At 34.1% G+C, this 25,185-nt stretch overlaps 1 protein-coding gene across 17 annotated transcripts in view; it reads left to right on the forward strand.

Moving 5' to 3' along the window:
• Positions 1-25,185, forward strand: part of LOC132700025 (dual 3',5'-cyclic-AMP and -GMP phosphodiesterase 11) — a 227,588-nt gene that overhangs the window by 180,234 nt on the left and 22,169 nt on the right. For all 17 annotated transcript variants that reach the window (XM_060667082.1, XM_060667086.1, XM_060667078.1 and 14 more), the window contains 4 exons: positions 5,574-5,748; positions 12,291-12,480; positions 12,539-12,685; positions 20,936-21,259. In XM_060667082.1, coding sequence (XP_060523065.1) covers positions 5,574-5,748; positions 12,291-12,480; positions 12,539-12,685; positions 20,936-21,259 — 836 coding nt within the window. The remainder of the gene's footprint in view (positions 1-5,573; positions 5,749-12,290; positions 12,481-12,538; positions 12,686-20,935; positions 21,260-25,185) is intronic.

Below are 25,185 nucleotides of genomic sequence, written 5' to 3' on the forward strand. Positions count from 1 at the left end.
TTGTTTGTATAATATATATTTTTTTCTACACCCGTGTGTAAAATGCCTAATTCGACACCGAACTAACGTGCGGGAAGCGTCACTTTACCACTTCGGACATTTCCGAGATTTTACCGCACGGACTGGGAGCAATTGGATGTTTTCGGAGATATTTCCCAAGCCTTTCCAAGTTTGTCAGTTTCGTTTCCCATGAATTTGAGCCACTTCGGACATTGCCGGGATTTTACCGCACGGATTTGGAAGCAATCGGATGTTTTCGGAGATATTTCCCACGCTTTGAATTTTGACGTTTGTCAATTCTGACGGTCATGTCAGTGAATGAATTCGTGTTGCTTTCCGAAAATTATAGTATATAGCGAAAAAGTATAGTATGCGACACGTCCGGTAATAGTATATTATGCAACAAGTGCGGTAAAAAAAAATTACTGCATGCTATACTTTTTCTACGACCGTTAGTTTTGGCTTACATTTTCGCAAAACGCGAATGCATTCACATGACTGCCAGAATTGACAAACGTCAAAATTCAAAACGTGGGAAATATCTCCGATTGCTCCCAAACCCGTGCGGTAAAGTCCCGGAAATGTCCGAAGTGGCTCGGATTCGTGGGAAACGAAACTGACGTGGTCAAGTGACGCTTCCCGCACGCTAGATCGGTGCGTAATAAGGTATTTTACAGAAGGAAGTAGACAAACTTTTTAACTCACTCTAAACACTCACTCCACTGTGCTCCGCTCGTGTCAAATAAACTCGTGAGTCAAATGCCGTTTACCGCACTTGTTGCATATTTTAATGTTTCGGAGTTATCAAAGTGATTGCGACTTTTTGCATTTCTTGGGAATTCACACTCGATTTGTTCTGAATCGAATCAGATACTTAAATTATGTTGAATGTAGTTGAATAAGTAAATTTCTTTGCTATAAATGGATATGATAAAATCGAGGTCCTACACACATAAAATTTATGAAAGATTTTAATTAATTAATTGACATTTGTTGATTAACGTAAGAAATTTCGAAACAAAATATTTTAAATGTTATACCGAAATTGGAAAAAGTTAAGAAAGCACAACATATTTTACAGGGTTAATTTCAATGAGATATTAGATGATTAAAAATAAATAATGCATATTTTTAAACCGACATTGCTGCAAAAAGTTAAAAATTTCAAATTATTTTTTAGTTATTTTGTAAGACATATGAAGCATTGGCCTTTCGTTGGCATTCAATAGTAAGTGCTGAGTATAGAAACAAAAACCAAAATCGATGACATGTAGTTTTTGCAGTGAATGCTTTCTTTTTTGCTTATGTCTTTCCTTTTTTGCGCAAAATCTACTGATATGAAAATTGTTCTCCTATATACATTTTTCAGCTTTATTTTATTTATTATATTTATTTGTAGACATTTATAAGACTTCTATCAAAAAAGCCAACCGCGCGTACCATTCAAATGAGATCAGCCAAGCGAAGAAGAAATTAATAAGCTTCATCTATTTCATAAACACATTATTTTTATTCATACCCTAGAGGAGACAGATTGGTACTATGACCCTCTTTATGTTCCATTTTTAATTTTAACATGTGAAGTGGCATCTTCCGCTACAAGTCTAATTGTGGTTATCGCGCCTTTTCGGAGATTCAGAGATAACAAGTGGATTGTTCCAACTTTACTTCGATCAAAATAAATAATGTACCAAAAATAAGTAACTATACATTAGTGGTCTGATATTTGCTTAATTGTATACCTAATTGGGTTTTTCTTGAATTTTTGATAATGATCTTTTTGAAGTGGAGGACTTTCCAATTTATTTTTGTATCATAAAATCCTTTGTTTAGTGTTTGTTAAAGCTGAAAAAATCAGACGATCTCGAGAGCGCTCAAAGTTGAGTGACATCATATGCTTTTGCTTTATGGGCTCATCAGCTGATTAGCAATCTCAGAGTTTTCATCTGCATTACTTAGCATTGTTATACTTTTATTTACTTTGTTGCATAAGTATTTCCTGGTTGACATTGAGTATAAAATCGCATATGGTTTATTTAAGTACTAGAGTTAATCATCTTCTTGGGTGCTCTCTAACACGTCATATTCCAATGCCTTGTGGAAGCAACAAAAGCAATAATGTGGCATGCAAAACCGAGCATTGCAAAATTTGGTGTTTTCTAGATCGCAGAATACAAAATGTTCACGGGCCTAACATACAGACGGAAACCATAAATTTCAAGCTTCCCCATAATAATAGATCAGAACATTGTTCTTCAGTTATAGCATGTGTAGTACATATATGTATTGATGTATACCAATTTACCGCAAAGCAAAAGAAATAGCCTTCAAAATTGTTGACATTTGGAACCAAAATATATTTTTTTATATGCATTTATATAGAATAAGTCTTCGAACACCTTTCTTGACCATCGGGCGGATGCCTTGAACCCAGACATGGGCTTTGAATTATCAGACCAATTGCGGTTTCTCGCTGATACAAAAAACCGAACGAGAGTTGGAAGCTCGCCGTCTTACGTTTTATCGACCCGACTGGACTATTTTTAGATCCGGAATAGTTCTTAAATGAAGTTTTCGTCGCTGGCAACGATCTAGCTAGGTCAATGCTGTTTATCGGAATTTGGCTTCCCGGAGGTTGGGCCGAACTCGATGATCCTTGGTTGTGGAAACGGAAAAGGTTACAATTATTATGAAAATTGTATTCCGTTACGTCCGCGAACTTCCCCGATCGTTTTAGAAGCGCTAAAAATAACCGTGGCTACTCCAAAAATAGACTTTGCGTTTAAAAAAGGGGAACGTATAATCCAAGGGTAGCCAAGGTCCTTGATAATCCGAACCGCTTTTCAAAATTTGAAATTAAATACATATAAACTTAAAATGTCTACAAAAAATCTATTCAGTTTTTCTTTTTATTGAAAACAAATAAATAAAAGTACAAAATATATGTGCATTTAAATACATTTATTTTACTTCTCTTTTTCATCAGCATAGTGTGGTTTGATTAGATCATATCTATCAAACAGGTTTCAAAGAATATTCTGAAATAATACATATTCCGATCAGGTTGCATTGCGTTCCCAAAAGGCTCCATTTTAGGGCCATTGATCTTTTTAGTTTATACCGCTGACACTTTGAACTTGTGCAGTAGGGTACAGGTATTTGCCAATAACACGCAGCTCTATTATTGTGTTGATACCCATGACTATGTTGAGGCGGAGTCTAATATAAATCGCGATTTACGTAGTACAAGTGACCTTTCTAATGGCCACAACCTCAAAATAAACCCTACGAAATCATGGGCCATGATTTTCGGAAGTAAAAACAAAAGTATGCCTTTAGTCGGTAAAGTTAATGACACTAAATTAAAATTTGTAACCACTGCAAAGAATCTGGGGTTATATGGGATACTCAACTTCAGTTTAAGGAACATCTAAAATCTATTTTCAAAAAAACCTACTGTTCATTAAAGATGCTTTATAATAACGGGCATATACTAGGCAAAAATTTGAGAAAAAACTTACGTAAATCACTTTGTCTACGGTTTTTGCGTGGATCATGAGGGCTGAAACCGAATACAAAGAGTTAGAAACTCATGTCTCCGTTTTGTCTATGGAATCCGAAAATTAGATCATATATCATCATCATCTTTATAGCCATATAAATTGGCTAAGAATGAATGCTCGTAGAAAGGGAGGTCTACATTTTCGTTGTTTTTTAATAAAAATTATTAACGAACCCCTTGCTCAGACCTCTATTCGTGAGCGAGTATTATTTCGTTCTGAAGTACGTAAGTTAAATATTAGAAGTACTACTAAACTCACAATATAACGCAGTGCGTTTTTAAAATTCAGTACCCAAACTCAATTACACATATACATTTTTTTTGTCAAGTTCGGTTTAAGCTAACAATAACATTTTCATATTGCAAAACTGTTTATTTTTTTATAGGATTTTTGTTATATAGGTACTGACCCGAAGTTGTAGTGATAAATTTATTGTAATATACCCTTTTTAGTGATACATTACACAATAAAAGGCACTTATTACTTTTTACAAAACGTCCGGGTTCCTCCTGCGTCGGTTTTTGTCGAGTTTTTGCCGATGTCGATTCAGCAAAAACCGACGCATGAGGAATCCAGTAGTTTTTTAAAAAATATTACAGTAGCCTGTGGAAGTTTCTTTGTAAAATTAAAGACATTTAATATTACTATTATTTATTTTTATTACATTTGTCGAGAGCTACAAATAATCCTTTAAATAATCGGAACAACGTAAATACTAAAACTTTATAACTAAGAAGGTTATAATAATAATAATCACAGCTGAACTAAACGCACACTACATATGTCGAATGCGCTTGATACTGGCGGAGAGACATCAGGGAAAGAATTAACATTTCTCTTGGTTTTACTTTTAAGTGATACTTTTTACTTTAAAGTGATACTAAAGGAAATATGTATTGCTGAATATGGCACCATTTAGTACTGGGGCTTATAATTTATTTATCATATAAGGAATAATCTATTTATTCATGATCGATACTTCATTAATTTTTATAATTAAAGAATGTACGTTCATTATCATATTAAGAAATACCAAACAATTTTATCTTTAAGCCTCCATTTAGGTTTCTGGGTATATTTCAAAATATATACATATGTTCATATTTCGGGGGTGAAGAACAGGAAGAATGATATAAGCAAAAGTTTGTTTGGCTGAACTTCCACTAAACGTAAGACATTACCTAGTTGTTATATTAGTGATATTGAGAATACAATTTAATTTAATGGATATAAATAAAATGTTATATTATAAAAAATAATTAGGAACAAAGAACCGCGGTAACCGTTTCACAAATGCAAGTGTTAAATAGGAGATTTTATTACTTTTTATAAAACTTCTGAATTCCTCCAGCGTCGGTTTTTGTTGAGTTCCAATTGAAGTCCATTTGAGATGCCAGGAGTTTACAGCATTCCATGCATCTGCGGCAAAGAATACATTGGAGAGACCGGACTAAAAATATCAACTAGGCTCAAAGAACATGAAATAAACTCAGCAGTTGCCGAACACAGTCACGAAACCGGACATAAAATTTTATTCGATAAAACTAAAATTCTTGCATGTAATCCATTATCCGAGACGTTGTTTATGTCCCTCATTTAGCTCCGCCTCCTCAAACATCATTTTATTTTTTGCATATACATTTAAAACTGTTTTTTGATTATTTTTACAGTGAAATATATTTTACTCTTAAACATAACCTCGAAACAAATATTACTTAAGAAAATAAACGTTATTTGCCTCTCACTCTGTTTAGGAAAGCAAAAAAATATCTTCTTTGAATTGCATCTCTTATTGCCGCAGCTTCTAGCAGCACAGACTTGTAAAGTTAAGCAACACAAACTTTAACAATTCCGGAAAAACGACTTTGTCACTGCCTTCGTTCGATTCTAGAAAACACACCAATAACGCTCGTCTGTGCCGACATATTCTCTCCTAAAAGGCGGATCTAAGGCAATGCGCTTAATTATCCGCGAGTTCAGCGGTGTTCAGTTTGTTCCATATTGTTACAGGTTTACAGTTGCGCAGTACTGGCGGGGTTGAAGGCGAGGGGCGGATGCCGGTGAGCGATGGGCAGGCGCGGCACCACAGTGGCGGCGGGGGCGGACTCTGCTACGACCCCGAGTACGCTCGCATGGAAGCTTGGCTTGATGAGCATCCCGATTTCGTGCAAGATTATTTTCTCAGGTAAATTAAAATGAAAGTACCAATGTTGAATTTATAATTTTAATTTTGCTCGGATGTTATTAAAATATATAAGGCTAATACAAGTAACAAGTAACCTGCAGAAGAATTGTGGTATATATAAAATAATACCCAATTCTAGTGGAATTTCAAAGAATTGTAATTTGGAATAGTCTTTATTAGCCGATTTTTTGTGGAGATGTAACGGAAGGGTACTAATGAGAAAGTTGTGGCATGAAATAAGGTTTAATTAAGGCCCTCTACATATTTTGTCAAAAAATATAATACCATCTCGAAAAACCGCCGAATCTAAGTTTCATGTTGACATTTTAGAAACTGCTTGAGCCACAGGCAGATAACAATTTCGAGTATCTCACTAATAGGTGAAATTTTACTATGACAAATTTGGCTCACTATTTTCATAAGTTTTATTTTTTATTATTGCTTTTTGGCTTCCTCATTACGACCACCCAGTATGGTATATGAATATTAGTATTTAATTAGTACTACATTTAGCAATTGGCACATTTCTGTATATTGTTTAATACCTTGACATATAACTACATATTAACTTATACCTTAACCTGATGATGCCTGGTCAAGAAATTCCGAAGTATTACACTGGAATTACGCTGTACACTCTCGGCTCTGCGGTTTATCCCTCAAGGTAATATCCTAACAAGTAAAAAACAGTTCAAAAAACGTGTCAATTTTGAAAGTTCCCTATGAATGAGTAAGGCCGAAAGTAACTCGAAATCAGGCAAGTATTGTTACCTTTTTCATGACAATAGTGCGAACAATGTGAACGTTTTCTGCTAGTCTAGTATCTCCTCTATCTACAAAGAATTGAAAGGATTGTCTTTTGCAATTATACTTGATCTTTTTTCTTGAATTAAAATACTATTTATCATCTTTTATTCCACGAGCAATATATAGTTTTAATTTTTATGGAAGGCAGATATTTCCTTTCCGCCCCAGCAAAAATGCAAATTAAATGCCATCGATAAATTTTAGAACTGTTCTGTGGCCGCTACGGCACGAGTAATAAAAATGTCTCGGTTTTCTGTCGCCGTTTACATTGGATAAAGAAAAAAAGAAACCATTTTAATTACGTGCATTTACGGAAAGGCGAAATAACGGTCGGGGACCGACGAAACGGAAATGAATATTTCATTTGGAATCTTGCAGAGACGGTCCTCAGTCTCTCTCACATAAAAAACAATCAATTGAGAATTGCCATCATTTTTCATCGATCGCTTTAGGATTTATTGACTTATTAAAAATTCGTGACTTTGATAGTAATTTATAGATTTTATTCTGGCTGTATGAACTGTTTACTGAAAGTCCGCAAAAAAGTTGCCAACCGTGGTCACGTGACTTAAGTTGTAGCCATGTCCACACTAGTGGTAATGTAGTTGGTAATTTTTTCCGATATCCCGTCTACAGGGTCCTGCTGTTTTTAGTTTTCTGGTACCAAAAGCTATTACCGAACGTTCTCAAAAGTGGTCTATAAATTCCGTTGTATTAAACAGATGTAATCATTTTTGGCATTTGCCCTTACGCGTCCGCCATTTTGGTGATCCACCCTTACTCTCCTCATGTCTAATGTAAGTTTCCGGTCTTAGTAATGTCGGTCTACGCGCCTTCTCCTGCGGCGTGACCATAACATTGCAGAGCTCTGTTTTCTAGTTTTCTTGTTATTCGACCGTTCTTGTTTTATTTATTATTGTTGTTGTCATTTATCTGCTTTGCTTCTTAGAGCGTCTATTAAAGGTGATTCTCGCGGATGTTTTTAGAAGCCCAGAGACCAGTCGTATTGCTTAGTTTTCGCTAACTAGTAGTAAACAATTGCACACTTTGCCTTTAATTCTTGTCAAATTAATTTCTTCTTTTGGTAAAATTTAGTAAGTTATGTCATAAGCTAATGGCTAAACTATCACCTCAAAAACGTGGTTGTGTTTTTTTACTCACTCACAGGAATTAAGCATATTAAAAAAGTTTTTTAATACAAAACAACGGTTTTAAAACCAATTTTTTCTATCCGCATCACCAAAAGATTCGGGAACGAGTAAATTTTTATTTTGCGGTAGCGGAGTCGAACCTTGTGTTTGTAGACCTTTACTGACGGCTTATCTGGTATTTGGTGGATTAAAAATTTCAATTTTGTCGGTGCATTAAGGCATACAAAAATTTTCATGGAACAACGGAATAAACAAAGCTCAAATCATTTTTGTAATGTGATACGTAATTGTAAAGATTAAAAAAATTAAAATCGTTTGACAACAAATCCAGAAGAGTTCCACAAAAAGTTGGTGTTATTGATGTACCAAATTTCAGCTATAATAATTTCAAAAATTGTGGGAGATAAATTAAAAAAAACAAATAACAAAACATATCGTTTTTTAGTTGGCCCTCCGATTGATTGTCAAGAGAGGCAGATCGAAAACAGACTCGTAAAATAGGGTTCATTTTCAGCTCTCATCTGGAAGACAATAAACTATCATAAATGTTCTCCGGGACCATTAGTGAAAGTCATCTTTGATTTACTAACCGTGACCATTAAGAGGCAACTAGAACCACCTACTTTATTTCCCTTCAAAGCGAATTTCGACGCTCGCGTTTCTACGATGAAGACATGAATCATTCGGCGCTTTTCGAAATTCGATTATCTGTGTTTAATCCTGTTCGGATGCTCCGAAAATTCAATGAAAATTGTATGAAAAACTAATCGTGGAACTCCCGATTTATGATGGTGCGCGATAGGAAATTGGGCAGATAATCGAGTGGATATTTTTGGATGAAGGAAAATGTGCCGAGAGGCATTTTCTATGGCCGCTAAGTGTTATTTGTTCGTGCGTCTGATGGAATTGTCTCTCAAATTCCGACTCGAAGATACTGCGGAATTTATTTATTTAAGTTCTTAGCGCCGGTTCAGGCAGACGCGCAAGTTTTAATGGAAAATTTATCGAATTTCTAATACATCCATGAAGTGCGTGGAGTACCTAACAGACCAAAACTTTGAGTTAACGAACGTGAAAGCGAAAACAAACAATTTTGATATTCACAATATCGAGTTAAAACACGAAAGATTTTATTTCGAAATTTTAGAGTAAAATTTAGTGTGGAATGTTCTATTTTACACATTTATATTAGGTGAAGATTTAATCGGTTTTAAAACCATTTTGGTAACCAATGTAAATAACTTTTTGAGGTCATTGTTTAGTTTTTTATTTGTGAGAACCGAAGTTACCAAATTCTTCTGATAAAAGAAGAAGATCGAAAAAGAATCATGTAGTGGATAAAAAAAAGAACAAAGAGTGCAATTTTTACCAAAACAATAGTTTAGATTTAAAAAGTTGTGTTTTTGAAATGCCTAATTTCAAAAGTTTATGTCAAAATTTCGTATTTTCAAGTTATCCTTTGAATTTTTAAAATTTCTTGTTTTAACTCGAAATTTTTTGACCAAAGATTAACACACGGTGTCCCACGTCGGGTGCTGGCTAAAAAAGAATTGAAAGTTTCACATATGCATGACCTAAAATTATTTTTATATATACAGGACGTCTCGAACATTAAGGTTGCGTTTTTTCTTATAGAATCTTCTACTTCTTTATAGTTGCAGAATGAAAAATTTGTGTTAGTATCGTATGTATCTACGGAATGATCCACTGTAATTCAAAAACACAATTCCCCATCAAAAATTAAATCGAATGGACCTGCAACTCGTATCATTTTGGAAAAACAACTATAGAATATGCTATACAAAATATGTTACTTAACCTTATTCTTTTACGCTAAAAACACGATATTTTTATGCAAAATTTCGAGTTGCCACGGGAAATTTTAAGCTTTACTTTTATGATGAGCCAGTTCTACGATTTCGTGCATTATTTTAACATTTGATTTTAGTCTATCAACTACGTACTTTAATTGAAAATGCAACATGGGGACACATTATGAAAAATATGAATATTCGATCAAATGAAGCCGCGTTCTGTTTGTTGAGAGAATATATTTACATAAAAACATCAGATTAGATGATACATTAGGAGAATATGAAATTGATTTAAGGTAGAATACATACTCTGATTATTACTTTCAACTAAAATGTTTTAATCACGTTGTTTACAAACTACATTAAACACAAATAAAAATTGGGATATTCAATAACTGAATAATAGGCGTTGTTTAATTTTATAAGTTTTGTATTTAACAAAGCGTTCGTAAAATATAATTACTATGCTAACAGAAGATAAAAATAATAATTTGAAGTATGTACTTAATGTAATTTTTATTAAAAAAATTACAGGACAACAAACAAACAACTAAAATTTTATAAAATCAAATTGTTTACAAACTAGGGAAAGATATAAATAATATATTTTTATTAGAAAATTTGCAATTATTACGTTGAATTAAAAGTTAAATTGAAAAAATTACATTTGAAAAAGTATTTGTTAGTGAGATAGGACAGAATAAAATTAAATTCTCATTGATAAATTTTGATACTTGAAATATGACTGAAATTGCAAAGGTTGTGATTTAAAAGTATTTGTTACAAGGTTAGTTAAAACTTCATTAACTGTTTGCTGAGAGAGTTAAAAATTATTTAAAAAAATTCCTGGATAATTGTTTTTTTTTCAAAGAAACTTCCACAGGCTACTCTAATACTTTTTACAAAACATCTGGATTCCTCCTGCGTCGGTTTTTGCTGAATCGTAATTGCTGACGTTTCGCCAATCATCCTGTTAGCTTCTTCAGTGCTTGACTGAAACCGGATAATTGTGCTTTTTCTGCAGTGTTTCCGATACTTTCGGTCAACTGCTTAGAATTATGTAAACTTAAGAGGAATTCATTGCATCAAAATTTATCATACAAGTTATAATTTTCCAAAATCTTTATTGAATACCGGAAATAAGTGAGTGAAATTACCTTAACGATAAACCTAGAAATCAGAACTTTCAGGTAATGTTACTGTCTCTCACACCGCAAGTGACAGCCTACTGAAAATATGTATTTAAGAATAGGGTATAGCATATAACCATTATTTCATAACCAACATCTCAGTATACTTGAACGGTTTGCGTGAAATACCTCGTACTTACGTATATTGTCAAAGAACGGACCGCCTGCTTTAAACTGAAGAAATTCCATCGCATTCAGTGGAAATTCGAATACTCCACGGGCATTATTATTGTTGTGAAGGGAACGAAGTTGAAATTCATATTCGACGTCGTTTCTGATCCAGAAATAGATTCGACATTCCAGACATTAAAAGCAGCGCGATCTTAATATTTGAAGTGGAATTTTAAAGGCTCTCCTCGCCCATTCTGTCAATTTACATACAATTTTAAAGGAACGCGCGGATGCCGTGTTTTTGAAAATTACGCGGCGAAAATATTAGACCGTCCCGACCCACGGACTCACATTTTTGATACCGGAAACATTATAAATAACTAAGTTTATTACACACGGTGTTGTTGTAAACCTTTGGGTGCCTTGGTTATTTCTAATTTGGATATTTTAGTGCACCAATATTATTTTTTTAACATTCCGATTTAGATAATTTCGATGTGGAAAAAAGTGTATAAAAAGATATATATCTTCGATTATATTTATTTAATGGAGTGTGGCAGTTATAACCCAAGAAAATGTTGCCGAAAGTCTACCATATGCATTCAAAGAACTAATGCTGAGTATGAAAAGGCTTAAAATATTTTTTTTTATTAGGACACTTGCTATTCCGCACTTTTCGCATGTTGTGTGTATGTAAATCTCTTGCGATTTGGATTTTTTCATCTGATTTTGCTTTCGTCTACGATCGGCGAATATGTTATTTCATCCGTCATATTTCGCTGACTTGCTAATTTCATATAAGTTTTCTGCTTGTTCAATCATTTTATATAACCAGTTACGACTGATAAGTTCAGTAAAAATTGGACAGTTTCAAGTTCTGAAATCCTAACAGGTGAAGTAGAACTGTCATGTCAATGAAGTTGATTTTCATTTGCCACTAAGCTATCGGTGCTGAAGGTACATCTCGACTCCAGTGAAGTTTTTCAAAAATTCGACAATCCGTTTTTTATTTAGGTCGTTTTTAAAATTGAAAACTCTATTTGACAAAATAAATAAGAACTAAAAGTTCAGATTTTCACGAAATTATATATTTTTATATGACAATTGTTTCGACAAGGCCGGGTCTTTATCAAATTGTTAATAATTTAACTTTTAGTTCTTATTTATTTTGATAAATGGATTTTCATCAAGTAAAAGTCATCTCAGTTCAACTCTATTTGAGGCCATGTTGCAAAGCCTGTATCCTTTAACGGTGGTGTACCTACAAGTTCTCCCGCTTGCGAAAGTTTCTCTGAAAAAATACCCAGTTCAATTATTAAATGAAAAAAAATCCAATTCTGGATGTGTTTAAACAAGAAATGTGCTACAAATTTTTCGAAGCTTTTTAATATCGACCATATCCAGTTATGGTCTTACGTAATAATAAGACCTAATTCATTCATGACACGTTGACTCGTGCCTTTTTTCAGGAAAGCAACGAGACAAGCAGTTGACAGCTGGCTGGTATCGCATGCCACTCCTGCGTCATCAAACGCAGAACTATCGTCCCCAACCCATGGAGCGCCTTCGAGGGGCGGTTCCGGTGCCACCACCCCCGTGCGAAAAATTTCCGCTCACGAGTTCGAAAGAGGTGGCTTGCTGAAGCCTATGATCAGCACGGTACGAACGGTGTTTGTGTTATCCGAAACTGTCGTTTCTAATATTCGATTGTTTATAGGTCGATGGTCAACCTACATTTTTAACCAGCACAACCGAAGGTCAGGAAAATAACTTGACGTGTTCGAGTCCGACTCCGTGCAGGCGACAACGACGAAGTCGGCACGAGTTGAGGCAACTGGATGAAAAGGAGCTTATTTTCGAGCTGGTGAGTTTTCATTTTTGCGGTATCTAATATTTTCATATCGGACGCGGATGGCAGCACTAACAAGCTCTGGCACCGAGCATTGGTAAAACAAGTTTAACTGAGTGTTTATTGATATTTCCACTATCACACCAACACCACACAAGTTTAATTGAAATCTTATAGGTTATGGTTGTAGATCACAAACTCTATTCCAGTCTGTTAAATCAAAACCATCGAAACTATGATTCTTGCGATGGCGAATTGAATTTTAGACTCCACTTTTTCCCATCTTAGGGTAAACTCCCAATATGGAAAATTTAGAAAAGGGACAAAATGTACACGCCAAGCCGAACTTCCTCTTCAGTAATGATCTCTATTCTACAACACGGTGTCTTTGCAATAATCATTTTTTATCTGGACCCCATATCCAATGTCACCAAACTATAACTAATGTTTAAAAATACAGTAAAATGTTCTAAGTTAAGTTTAACGTAAAGTTTACATTATGAAACATACTATATTAGATATAAATTCAACCGAAATGAAGGTTCCAAGAGCCTGTAAGTAATTCATAAATGCCATTTTTAGGCATGCAACATTAAACTAACTAGCCTGGCAACACCGTATTGTCTTTAGAAAATATATAACAGGTAGTGCCTATCCTCTATTGATATTAGGACTCGTGTTGCTTCCTATGATACTGTTGACAACCGCCCTGAATAAATGTACGGCCATCATTCCCGTCCACTGTTTCGTTAGGACCTCTCCTACCATCTATTTTGTCATGCAGAACTAGTTGGATGTTGATACTTCTCGTTACGCCTTCACACTATATATAATTTCCATATAGGAGCATGAAGAATACGTAGGTGGTACCTGAGGACATGCGCATGGCAATATTCAGGTGTATGTTACATAGGTGTTGTGCGGTTAAAAAGGGTTCTGTCTTCTGTCTGTCTGTCTGTCTGTCTGTCTGTCTGTCTGATCTTCAGGGCTGTTTTTAAAATTTCGTTATTAAACCCAAATTGGCGGTATACTGTTTTTCTTCTTCTTCTTCTTCTTCAAGTGCCGTGTCCTCTCAAAACATTGGCGATCAGTCGCATGATCTTCACTTTGTCCGCAGCAGATCTAAACAATATGACGGTGCTTACTTCATACCACTGACGAAGATTTTTGAGCCAGGACGTTCTCCGCATGACCTTTCCCTTGCATGATTACAGGGAGCAATTCATATTTTTTATGTTTTATTACGTGAGCAAAATACTCCCATCTTTTTTTTTATGGTATTAAGTACCTCTCTTTCATTCTTCATATGTTGCAGACCCCTTGATTCCTCACTCTGTATGCCCATGATATCCTCAACATTCTTAGACATTGTTTCAGTGAGGGTGCATGCTTCCATACCCTAGAATAATATGCTAAAGACGTAGTATTATTAAGGGAATTCTTAATGCTCTGTTGGTTAGTTTTGGTTAGTTTTGCATATTCTTAAAAGATGTTGTACATTGCTTTTACTAAATACAATTTTTGTTTTCCTGAAGTTCTCACACCACGTCACATGATTTTATTACTCGGTATATTAACTTCTGCAATCCCTCAGCACAATCTGCTACGAGAATTGTATCGTCCGCGTACCTTAAATTACTGATGGTCTATTCATTGATCTTAATGTCTTTTTCTGTTTCATTTAGTTCATATAATGCGCTGCAATATAACGAGAATAATAAGTACCAAAACGTGTAGGCAGTACCATTTCTATACCACAATTGATTGGTTGGTACAATTGATAACCCTTAGAAGGTATTCTATTTCTCCAGTCTTAACGCTATTAAATGCTAAATTTACAATTACAATTTACAAATCACATTTTAAACTCTTTCAGTTAATAGTTTTGCGTTTTTTATAGACATGAATTACCTGCAACAAATGTTCGTGTACATTCTTTCACAGCGTTAGAAAAGTAAACAGTTACGATCTTTGTAATCATGATTCCAAATTGCCTTAACAAGAATTTGCTAGCATTATACCTTGTTCTAACACAGATCTTCAACTTAGACAAACAGGTGTCGCAAAGGATCCGAGGATCCAAGATTTAGATCACATTGTTCGTGGGGCGAAATAATCAATATTTTAAAAACGTTTAAGCAGATGACAGCGGAACTGCTTTGTTGCTCAAAAAATCGAATTATATTCTTCAAAATATCTCAAAATACCGTGTTTTAGTTTAGTTTCAGCGTATGCAATTTTAAGGCGGATCGGGAACGCTTAAAGAAACCTCGTTAGGTTCGTTCCAGCATTCGAATGATTCACAGCACGGAGTTAACCATCCCCGCCAGAAAAACACAACTCCCATATCTCTATCATCCAATGTTTCGTCGGGATTAGATTAGAGACCGAGTTAACTGTCTATCGGGAGCTCTAATGCAATAATCTGGACTCTCCGGGGTCTATCAGGGTCAGTTAATGTTAGCCTGGAACGAAGAGATTGTATGCTGGGTAGGGGCAGATGGTGTGGAGACGGACGTGTTTAATGACAGTTTGAACTTCTTAATTATTATAGGAACGTCTAAAAATAATATCTAATTAGAAAGAAACTAACGGTATACACTGATTGAGCCTCTATCAAATAGATATAAGGGCAAAAATTGAAAAAAAAATATCGCTATGTGAAATAATCAATAAAAAATAATTTAATCATATGCAAAACCTTTATGGACTTGTGAGTTAGTTAAAAAAATGTAAATCTACATATATATTTTGGTCACTTTTGACAGTTTTGTTTTAATATTCACCATCACCCTACAGCATAACCATGTACTGCTTAAATTTTTTAATAAGTAGATTGTGTGGCGCGTTGTACAAGGGTGTAAATTTGGGGTAAATCGTTTCGATGAAATAATAAAACCAAATTGTCTATCAAAATTTCAAAACACCATGTATCTTATTAAGGAAAACGTAATAAGATTTTGACAAATGATTGCATTGAAGGTGAATTGAAACGGAATCGACTAGACGTGATATAAAATTGGTACAATAGAATAAAAAAATTACTGTATTAACTGATATAATTCTTGCTTTACATGTTCTTATTTCATGATCAAACAATATTTTCCTCTAAATATTTGTACAAAAATATTGGAATTTATTAAAAAAATTTACGTTTAACTGATCTTTTTTATTTCTTAAAAAAGGGAAGAAAAGTAATTTTTTGGGCCAATTAACGCAATAGTGATTAATTTTATTTCTAAATAATACACACAAATATGCTTTATCATGTCATACAAATCATAAAATAAAATTAAAAATTGAACTGATGTGGCTTTTACTTGATGAAAATCCATTTATCAAAATAAATAAGAACTAAAAGTTCAGATTTTCACGAAATTATATATTTTGACATGACAATTGTTTCGGCAGCACCGTGTCTTTATCAAATGTTGATGAGATTTGATAAAGACACGGTGTTGTGGAAACAATTGTCATGTCAAAATATATAATTTCGTGAAAATCTGAACTTTTAGTTCTTATTTATTTTGAAAATAAAATTAACTATTTTTGTTATTACATTACTGTTTATATAATTTTATTTATGAAATAATTTGCAAAGTTATTATTTATAAAACTAAATCAATATCCACACACATCTCACAAATAAAAAGTTTATTTTGCCGGATGCATTTCAGTCTAGATCGAGTTCACCGCCGTTAGAGCGAAGAATATAAAAGCTTTCCTCCACACTAACCAATCAAGCACTTAATATTCGGCCGTTTTTCACTGTCGAAATTTGACAGTTTCCATATATTAATACTTTTTTTAAAGCCCGAGAATATTCCACAAGAATAGCGTGGCTAGATAAATGGTCGGCCAGTATTTATTTTAAACCGCGATCTCTAATTTATGACGGGCGTTAAAGATGAAGGGGACGTTGTCTACATGATGCAGTGCTCGATATTACGGGTACTTGTAAACATGAGATGGGTTTGAAATGGTCGTAATATTTTATACACCAAAGCAAGCGGCTGCGGCTACTCGTTCAAACCAAGTCCAGGCCATCTTATATGTCTGGGTCGTAATTTAAAACAAATGTTATAAGAAATCTGCACAGATTTTTAAAGCATGATTTGTTTATATGATCGCTTTTGGAATGAAACTCTTATATAATTTTTGTGTTTTAACTATTATACCAATATTCCACTAATATATAAATAAATGGTGCGATAGAGTTCTCCAAACCTTATACACCATTTTTACAACATTTAATTTTGGTAAATTTTTATGAATCGCAGGCCTACCTCGCTTGGGTCTCTCCTTGTAACCCCCAATAAATAGATTCACTATTCCGCAATGACGTTCCAGAACCGTACTTCAGTCCTTCGTGCATACAAGCGCTGAAAGCTGATGGATTTGTGTAGTTTCATCGGTAAGATTCCACTATTATTATTACTCCATGCAGTGACAAATCCACCATATTAATAATTTATTCTGGCACTAGTCTATTTCGGTAATTTTTTTTGCTTCGATGACATGTTCTATACATTTTTTCCAACTAGAAACAGATATTTTTTCTACTTCGCTTCTAATTAATTTCATTGCCCCAGAACTAAATTTCGGCGAGGTGTTGTTTCTTCTTAAACTGGGTTTCAGCTGTCCCCATATCAGGTCTATCGGATTAAAATTGCAGTGATATGGTGGAAGACGGACAAATTTGAATGAATAATGCTTCTTATCAAACTGTCCCGTCTTAAGAACTTCCAATAATTGCTTCTTTGTGTAGAAATTTTCAAAATACAAATCAGTTTAACCTTTCTAATATGGTTTTAATAACCTCTCTAATGGGCAAATTCAACTTAAAACCGTACCTCAAGTAGGGACTGTTTTAGGAAGATTTATAAAAAGCAAACTAATATCAATTAATATAACAGTTTAATCAAAGAAAGTTTCCTTACTCTTAATATATAACAGTCCGTAGGGCATAGTTCTTGTCGGCTAACATCTTGTGGTACACGTACTGAAAAGAATGGTCCCTTACGATTTATAACAGGCGAGTCTTAAACTCATTCCGAAGTCAAAACTATAAAAGGTTGTAAAAACTGTATAAACGGTATATCGTTTGGAGAACTCTACTCGAGTCAGAGTGTGTTACGTTCATATAAGTGCATTGTTTTGTGATTCCTCAGGTAGGTGACCTTATAAACATTAGCAATCAGTTGACGTATAATACATTGAGGTTCTCTTTCTTATTCCCATCAACACGCAATTGAAAAATGAAGTCACAGCGACCAACATATAAACTACTGTATACTGCGATTGATGAACCTCTACGCTTCCAAGGCCGCGTGACGCGCATCTAGTAATCATTGTTAAAGCATCCACCTGTTTAGTTTTAAAGTGGTTCCCAATATTATATTAATAAAACCATAGTTACTAACCATATTGTTCCTGGAAACCAAAGAACTTCGAACTCTACATATTACACTTATTGTCCGTTATCAAGCGTAAAGCGATAACGGACAGTTATCCATTCTTCCGAAACGTTGTGCAGTTAAGTAAAAAGAAATATAATTGAAATTCGAAGTTCTTTTAGTCTCCACAACGAAACATTGTCTCGTACATTCATATTGTTACTAATTTCCACTTAAAAATATTTCGTCCTCATTCAAAATACAGTTAAATATAAAAGTCTTGGTTATTGACTGTACCAAAAATGTCAACAAAAAATTACATTTCCATATTTTTCCTTTTTTATATATTACATTATATAATATGTGTTGACATTGTGCCAAAATCTGATGCGAGTTAGTCATGATCATATATATTCGGAGTTCGTTTAAAAATATGTACAAAAGTGCCTCCGAACCATCTGTACCAATTTCTGAACCAGGATATTCTCCGTTATCCAGGTCTTCCCTTGTCCAGTACAATTGGGGCAAGTAATATCGATGTGCTTTTAATATGATGAAGATATTCAGGTTTTTTGTTTTTCTCCAGTGGGGATGATCTATGTTGTACCATATACATTGTGGCATTACAATGGAGACAGAAGAGTTTATTTATTCATTATATTGTTTCACATTCGTAAGTTTGTTTTGTAGGTCTTCAAAATAAATTATCGGTCAGCATCTTCAGCATATCTGATAGTGTTAATCGGCAGAAAATATTATTACTTTTTCATAACAAATCGGCATCACTTGTTACACCCTATATAAATAAAGAAAACATTTCACATTCGTTGTTCAATTATTAACTGCTCTGTAAAATATATTCGATCAAAATTCTGATAAAGTCAAATTAGCCATTACGAATAGACGAACAGAAAATATGGTTGTCAATAAAGTTTTGCGGTAGACCGGGCATAGGAAACCGAAGGGCGTGTAAAATCACGCTGTTATCGCCTAAAGCTTTCATGCGCCAGACGTTGTCGACAAGCAGGAAGCTGACTGCTCGGTCTGATAAAAAATGACACTGTGTGGGGTCGGGGAATAACGGGAAAAATTGTGTTTTAATGTTGGTTGGATGCGAGCCAAGAGCCAATATACAGATAAGCGAGCCTTACACGGACTTGCTTGACGTATTTTGCTAATCATATCACACGAGCCTAACTACTTGGAACTTATGATAACCCGGCTTTACAAAGTTAGCAGGCGTGATTATTAGTTATTTGTTAAACATTTCTACCAAAACCAGATGAATATATACGTAATATCTTAGATGGAACTGACACCAACCAAAATTCCGTCACATTATACATTTTCAATTAAGCAAATCAAGCAAAAATTAAGCGAATTAAGCAAAAATTAAAATCAGGCAAATTCCAACTCTAAGTGGAACAAAAAACACTGCATTCAATTTTTAACAAGTTTGATGACAATGAGCGGAAAATTCAATAAAACTAGCGGTCGATAAAATTTTTGTATAGTCAAATATATCAATATCTAAGCTGTAAGCGAAATTGTCAAGTTGCATTTTTCTAGATATTCATAGTTGCCTGAGGTATTTCATTATTGCTTTGACTGTTCATCTAGTACGCCTGTCAAAGCTTTTTAATTTATAAATCTGTTATAGAAACATTAAAGTTTGACCATCTTGATTTTCGATGTCAGTGAACCCCTGTATATTTTACATAGAGAATAAAATTTAACCATTTCGAACTGTTCTTGAAATTTTGAATCATTTTAAAAATTACCAACAGCAGAAACTAAATAATAATCACCAACTTCACTGACAGTTGGGGTGAAGTTTTATTACGTAATTTTTACTTCTTGTTTATTTATCGTGTTTACTTGACAGTTTGGCAGAACACAATCACAGTGAACAACATATTGAATAAAATTTGTTTATGTAAATTTCTATTTCGTTTTAGCAAATGGGTTTTGAAAAGTTTTTTTTAATCCATTGTAGTCAAGATGATTTCGAGCATTTAAACTAAAAGTGTCCACAACCACAACCTAATACGAAAATGGCGTCGTATGTTTAACATTTGACAGATATCAGCGTTTTGATTCACCCAAAGCTAAATAGAAAACTTCCTTAAAAAACTAAAAATAGTGAGACACTTGAAATGATACAATAACAATGTAATATTTTTTTCTGAATAAAAAGATCTGTTCAGGGAGCTGAAAATATACAGGGGCTCATTTACATCGAAAACCAAAATGGTGCTTCGATGGTGATTTGAAAGATCTGACTTGACTTCCTCGAGCAAATTTACTCTTTTAAAATTTGAGTATTTAAAAATGTGAAAATTGCAAATTCCAAAAGATTCAATTTTGAGCGATACACTTAAAATAAAATCTTCAGAAAATATTATTTTCTTAACAATATAAAAATGGTCATAAAATTAGTTTACAAAAATTGTGTTTTTTTTTTTAATAGAATAAGTCTTTCTTTGTGATATAAACATTCTAGATTTTTCTTCATATTTTAAGGTGATTGATAAAAAATAAAAAATTCCAACAGTGGATTTATCTAAGCGTGGGCAAAAATATCTAGAAAAAAAAACTAGACGAAAGAGGATGGCGAAAAAAAATCGAAACCAATAAATAAATTAACCATAAGTTAACCATAAATTAACCATATTTTTTGTACTTATTTTCTTTTCCTTCATTGATCAAGTTTTTTTGTTTGTTTGTTTGTGTTGTTTTTTAAAATAAAACATGCCTGAAAGACACATAAAAAATAAAAGTAGCGCGCGCAGTGAAGTGATTCACTTCAGTAAATAATCAAGATGACTTGTAAATAGCCCTTTCACAAACAAATCCGTTTTAATTCCAGGTAAAAGACATTTGTAACGAGCTCGAGGTACGTTCCTTGTGCCACAAGATCCTCCAAAATGTCTCCATGCTTCTTCACGCGGACAGAGGCTCCCTCTTCCTCGTCCAGGGCGAGAGAAGCGGAGCGGGCCCGCCCCCGCAATCTAGTCCGCTGGGCAATCACCCACGCAGCAGGTGCTTGGTATCCAAGCTATTCGACGTGTGTTCGCGCAGCACCCTGATGGAGATGGAGAAAAAGGACGAAATCCGAGTTCCGTGGGGAACCGGAATCGTGGGATACGTGGCTGAAAGCGGGGAACCCGTGAATATACCCGATGCTTATGCGGTAAGTCATTTTAAATCTATGTATGTTGATTGCCCTGAGAACAGACCAGGAAATTTAGAACTAAATTTAAGTACCGACGTAAACTGAGATTCGCAGTCGGTCGCTCTTTCTTGGTTTAAATGGCGCATTTTCTAGGGACAAACAAAGTGAGGTTTAGTAGTAGCGTAATAGTGTGCTTTATTCAATTCGCAGAATAAACCTGGGACGGTTCAAAATTGTTATATTGCGATTGTATAATTAGCTTTTAAACTTTAATGATACGGTAGTTCAAATGACATTAAAATTGTATATTTAGGTTCATAATGTTCTGAAGAATAAATATTTTGGTTCTTCTAAAACTTTTCTTAGATCATCTTTGATCATTTAATTTTGATATCTTACAGCAAATACCTTTTATTTCATTTAAACACTTTCTCTTCATCTCTAAAAGTAACCCGTACAGTCCGTCCCATTGAGAAAGTGGTCTCTATACATTGTTATGCATAAGTATGCTGATAGGCACTTTTAATTCCAATATCAAGCACGTTTCAACCAAAGACCCGTCATTTAAAAGCTCTCTTGTAACCAATAAGACTTCGTGGCATTCATCAATCAACTTAACCGCAGATTGGCATGATGTGACATTTTTTGGACAGTATTTTGTCAAAATATGCTGAAATCCTGTTAAATTTTCAGAAAAGATAATTTAAATGTTTTGAGATCGTTGTTTAGGAAGAAAATTTTATAGCATAGATTAGGGTGTAGCAATTTTACGGTTTTAGGTCCCTATATTATCTAATAGGTATATGCTTTAAGTAAACCATCAAGCAACCAACCAAACCAATTATTTTTAAGCACATAGGAAAAGGAATTTTAAAGAAACTCGAAGCCATATTTTGGTGTACGAACGTGTACACTATTTGAAGTGATCATAAAGTAAGCCAAACCCACCCCAAAAGTGGAACGGGTATTTCCCTAACTCTAAAAATATAACCTATTTAAAATATAAAACTAAAGTAATCCAAAAATTTGAAAAATTAAAAATTAAAAAAAAAACCTTCTCTAGCTAATCTAGAACTCTTGCCGAGGTTCTCTAGAAGCGCCATTATTGCGCTTAATCAAACCCTTAATGATTTCTCAATAAGTCAGGTTTATTCGAACATTTTGCAAACCTAAAATGGAAACAAACCACTCATCAATACTATAGTGAAAATCAAAATTTTCTGAATTGGCTGTAATTTTGTTGAATTCATTGCACGTATTTCGATAAGCCAAAACACATCCACACTTATTTGGGTGCTTATGCAAAATGTACATTTACCTAAAATCGACTTGGTGATAATGGTAAATGAAAACGTCAAATTAAAATAATCATTGTAGAAGGTACTAATTGGATGAGGTCTAGCGGCTTTGCTAATCGATCGTAATAATTCGCACACGTTCAAAAAGTTCGCTGTACATTAGTTTTATGGTTATAATAAAATTCTATCCTTGGTTTTACTTCTGACCAGCATCACCGTTCTTGTTTTGGCATGCCGTCCCTCTATTTAGAATGTATTGAAAATGCTCAGGGTCACAAACAAACTGCAAAAATTTGAAATTTTACTTGACAATCGCTGTTACAAAACACAAATTAACCACTTTTCAGACGATATTGTTATTGATATGGTTTTGACAATGTATAGTTGATATACAGTGAATTGATCTATGAAAGAAATGCACAATATATGCAATGCAAAAAATATTACGACTCGATGTACAGAGTGTGCCAAATTTGATCTTTTTTGGAGTGGAGTGTAGTTCGTGACCCACTAGGGCTTTTTGAAAATTTCGGATTGTACGAGGCTTGTATTTATTTGCGAAAATTTTGTCTTCATGTAGAATGAGTCTGTACTGATATTTTTTACAAATAACGATTTTTCTAGAACATCTTACAACATCTTATCGAGATATCACTCAAAGTTTGTAAATCGAATTTGGCTTTAAGGAAATATCCACTGTTTGTTAACGTCAATTTTATTCCAAGGATAGAATTGAAATAAAATACCGACTGTTCTATGAATTAGCAAAAATGGCAACTTTGCGTGGTATCTCGAAGAATAGATGTTTTAGAATGTTTTCAAAAAATATCTGTTCCGCGTGTCTCGAAAACTACATCAAATATCGAGATGAGGTTTTCTATATTTGAACTTGTCTCGAAAATCAGAGACATGTCCTAGTCTACAATTAATTTAATTTAATTTAAATTATTTAAGCACCTTGTGCGAAAATAAATATTTTAACTGTATACACGAGAATTAACTTAACTTTTAGTTACTTTGAAGAGTGAAGCCTAAAGAGAAAGTATAATACTCTAATTGAAATGATATGTAAATAAAAGGTTTCATGTGAATGTATGTGATATTCTTAGTTTTTTGGTTTTAATATTTTTGTATTCTTTTTATGTTTTGTTAAAAATTTCTGGTCTAGTAAAATTGGCAGACCAAATTAAATTTTGTATACCTTTGTTATACGACAGATACGAAATACATTTACAATACAAGTATATAAAATATTCGTGAATTCCAAATCACCATTTACAGTTTTTAATATCCTTTTCGCATATAGATGCAAAAGAAACATTTTAGAACTTCTGCGCGCTTAGCACCTTACAGTTTCGAATTAGGCGTTCGTGTGTAAACACTGCGCTTGGAAATTTTCATTTCGGTCCGATGACCAAATCTAATTTTGCAACAAATGTGTATACCCTTTGAAATTCACAGTTAGAGAAAATTCATATCGCGTGTTCCTTTCAACCTGATTAAATCTTTATGCCGGCATCGGGAGACTTACGCACGAAAACCCGGAAATAAACAGTAAATCGCCGGAGAAGAATCGGTCGAAAGTAAACTGCCATTTACTCTATTGTTACGATCGGGATCAAATCTAATTGTAAAGCCCCAGAGTAGATTGGATCGAAGGGTTTCGGTAGCTGTACCTGTTTTTAAGAGAAAATCGAACTGGGAATTTGGGTTCTTAATTAACGCCAAAGAACGCTTCAGTTTCCAGTTGCATCGATAAAAATTTCCTATACCGGGCGCCATTGAATTTTTTGGCGTGTGGTGGAACATTAAGAAACGTCAAGCAGAGCGACATGATTTTGATCCTTAGAGAATGTCCTTATTTCTTATAGCAGGAAACCATTCATGTACAAGTTCTAAGTGAAAGTCCATACTGCAGTTAAAAAATACCTTAACCACTGTTGTGGCAAAAAAAGACTGAATACCACAAAGTACACTTCCTAGTATGTTAATAATCAACGAATTTAATTTAGATTATTCCAGTTACTTTTTACAAAACTTCTAGATTCCTCCTGCATCGGTGCTGAGTCGAAATTGCTGATGTCTTGCCAATCATCCTGTTGGCTTCTTCAGAGCTCGACCGAAATTGGCTAGCATTTTACTCTGTACCTGCTTATATTGTTTGATGAGGACAGATTGTTAGGTTGTTTATAGATTTCTATAGACTCTCGGATTTTTCGTGAGCCTAGTTGATATTTTTCGTCCGGTCTCTCCAATGTACTCTTTGCCGCATCAAATGGAATTTTGTCTTTGACTGATCGAAGACGTTGAGAGATTATATTTCTTTAGAACTTTTGATATGTGGTCAGTGATGTTTTGAATATAAGAAAGGACAACAGTGGCAAGTGTAGGATTGCTTTAGGCTTCATTGCTATTGGTGTCTGAATGAATATTAGTAAAAGATTCAAGATATTCTTACAGACGGATCATATCGTCAACTTAAAAAAGATCCTACGTTATCTATGGAAAGCAACCTTAAATCTATCATTAAGGCTCCTTCTCTATCAGACTCCGTGAAAAAATCTGTCACCCCTCATGACTCTAAAATTCCTTGTTTCTACGGACTCCCAAAGATTCACAAACCAGGATTACCCCTTCTACCTATTT

The sequence above is a fragment of the Cylas formicarius genome, unplaced genomic scaffold, assembly GCF_029955315.1.
Source record: "Cylas formicarius isolate icCylForm1 unplaced genomic scaffold, icCylForm1.1 PGA_scaffold_3__17_contigs__length_32017465, whole genome shotgun sequence".
NCBI lineage: Eukaryota > Metazoa > Arthropoda > Insecta > Coleoptera > Brentidae > Cylas > Cylas formicarius.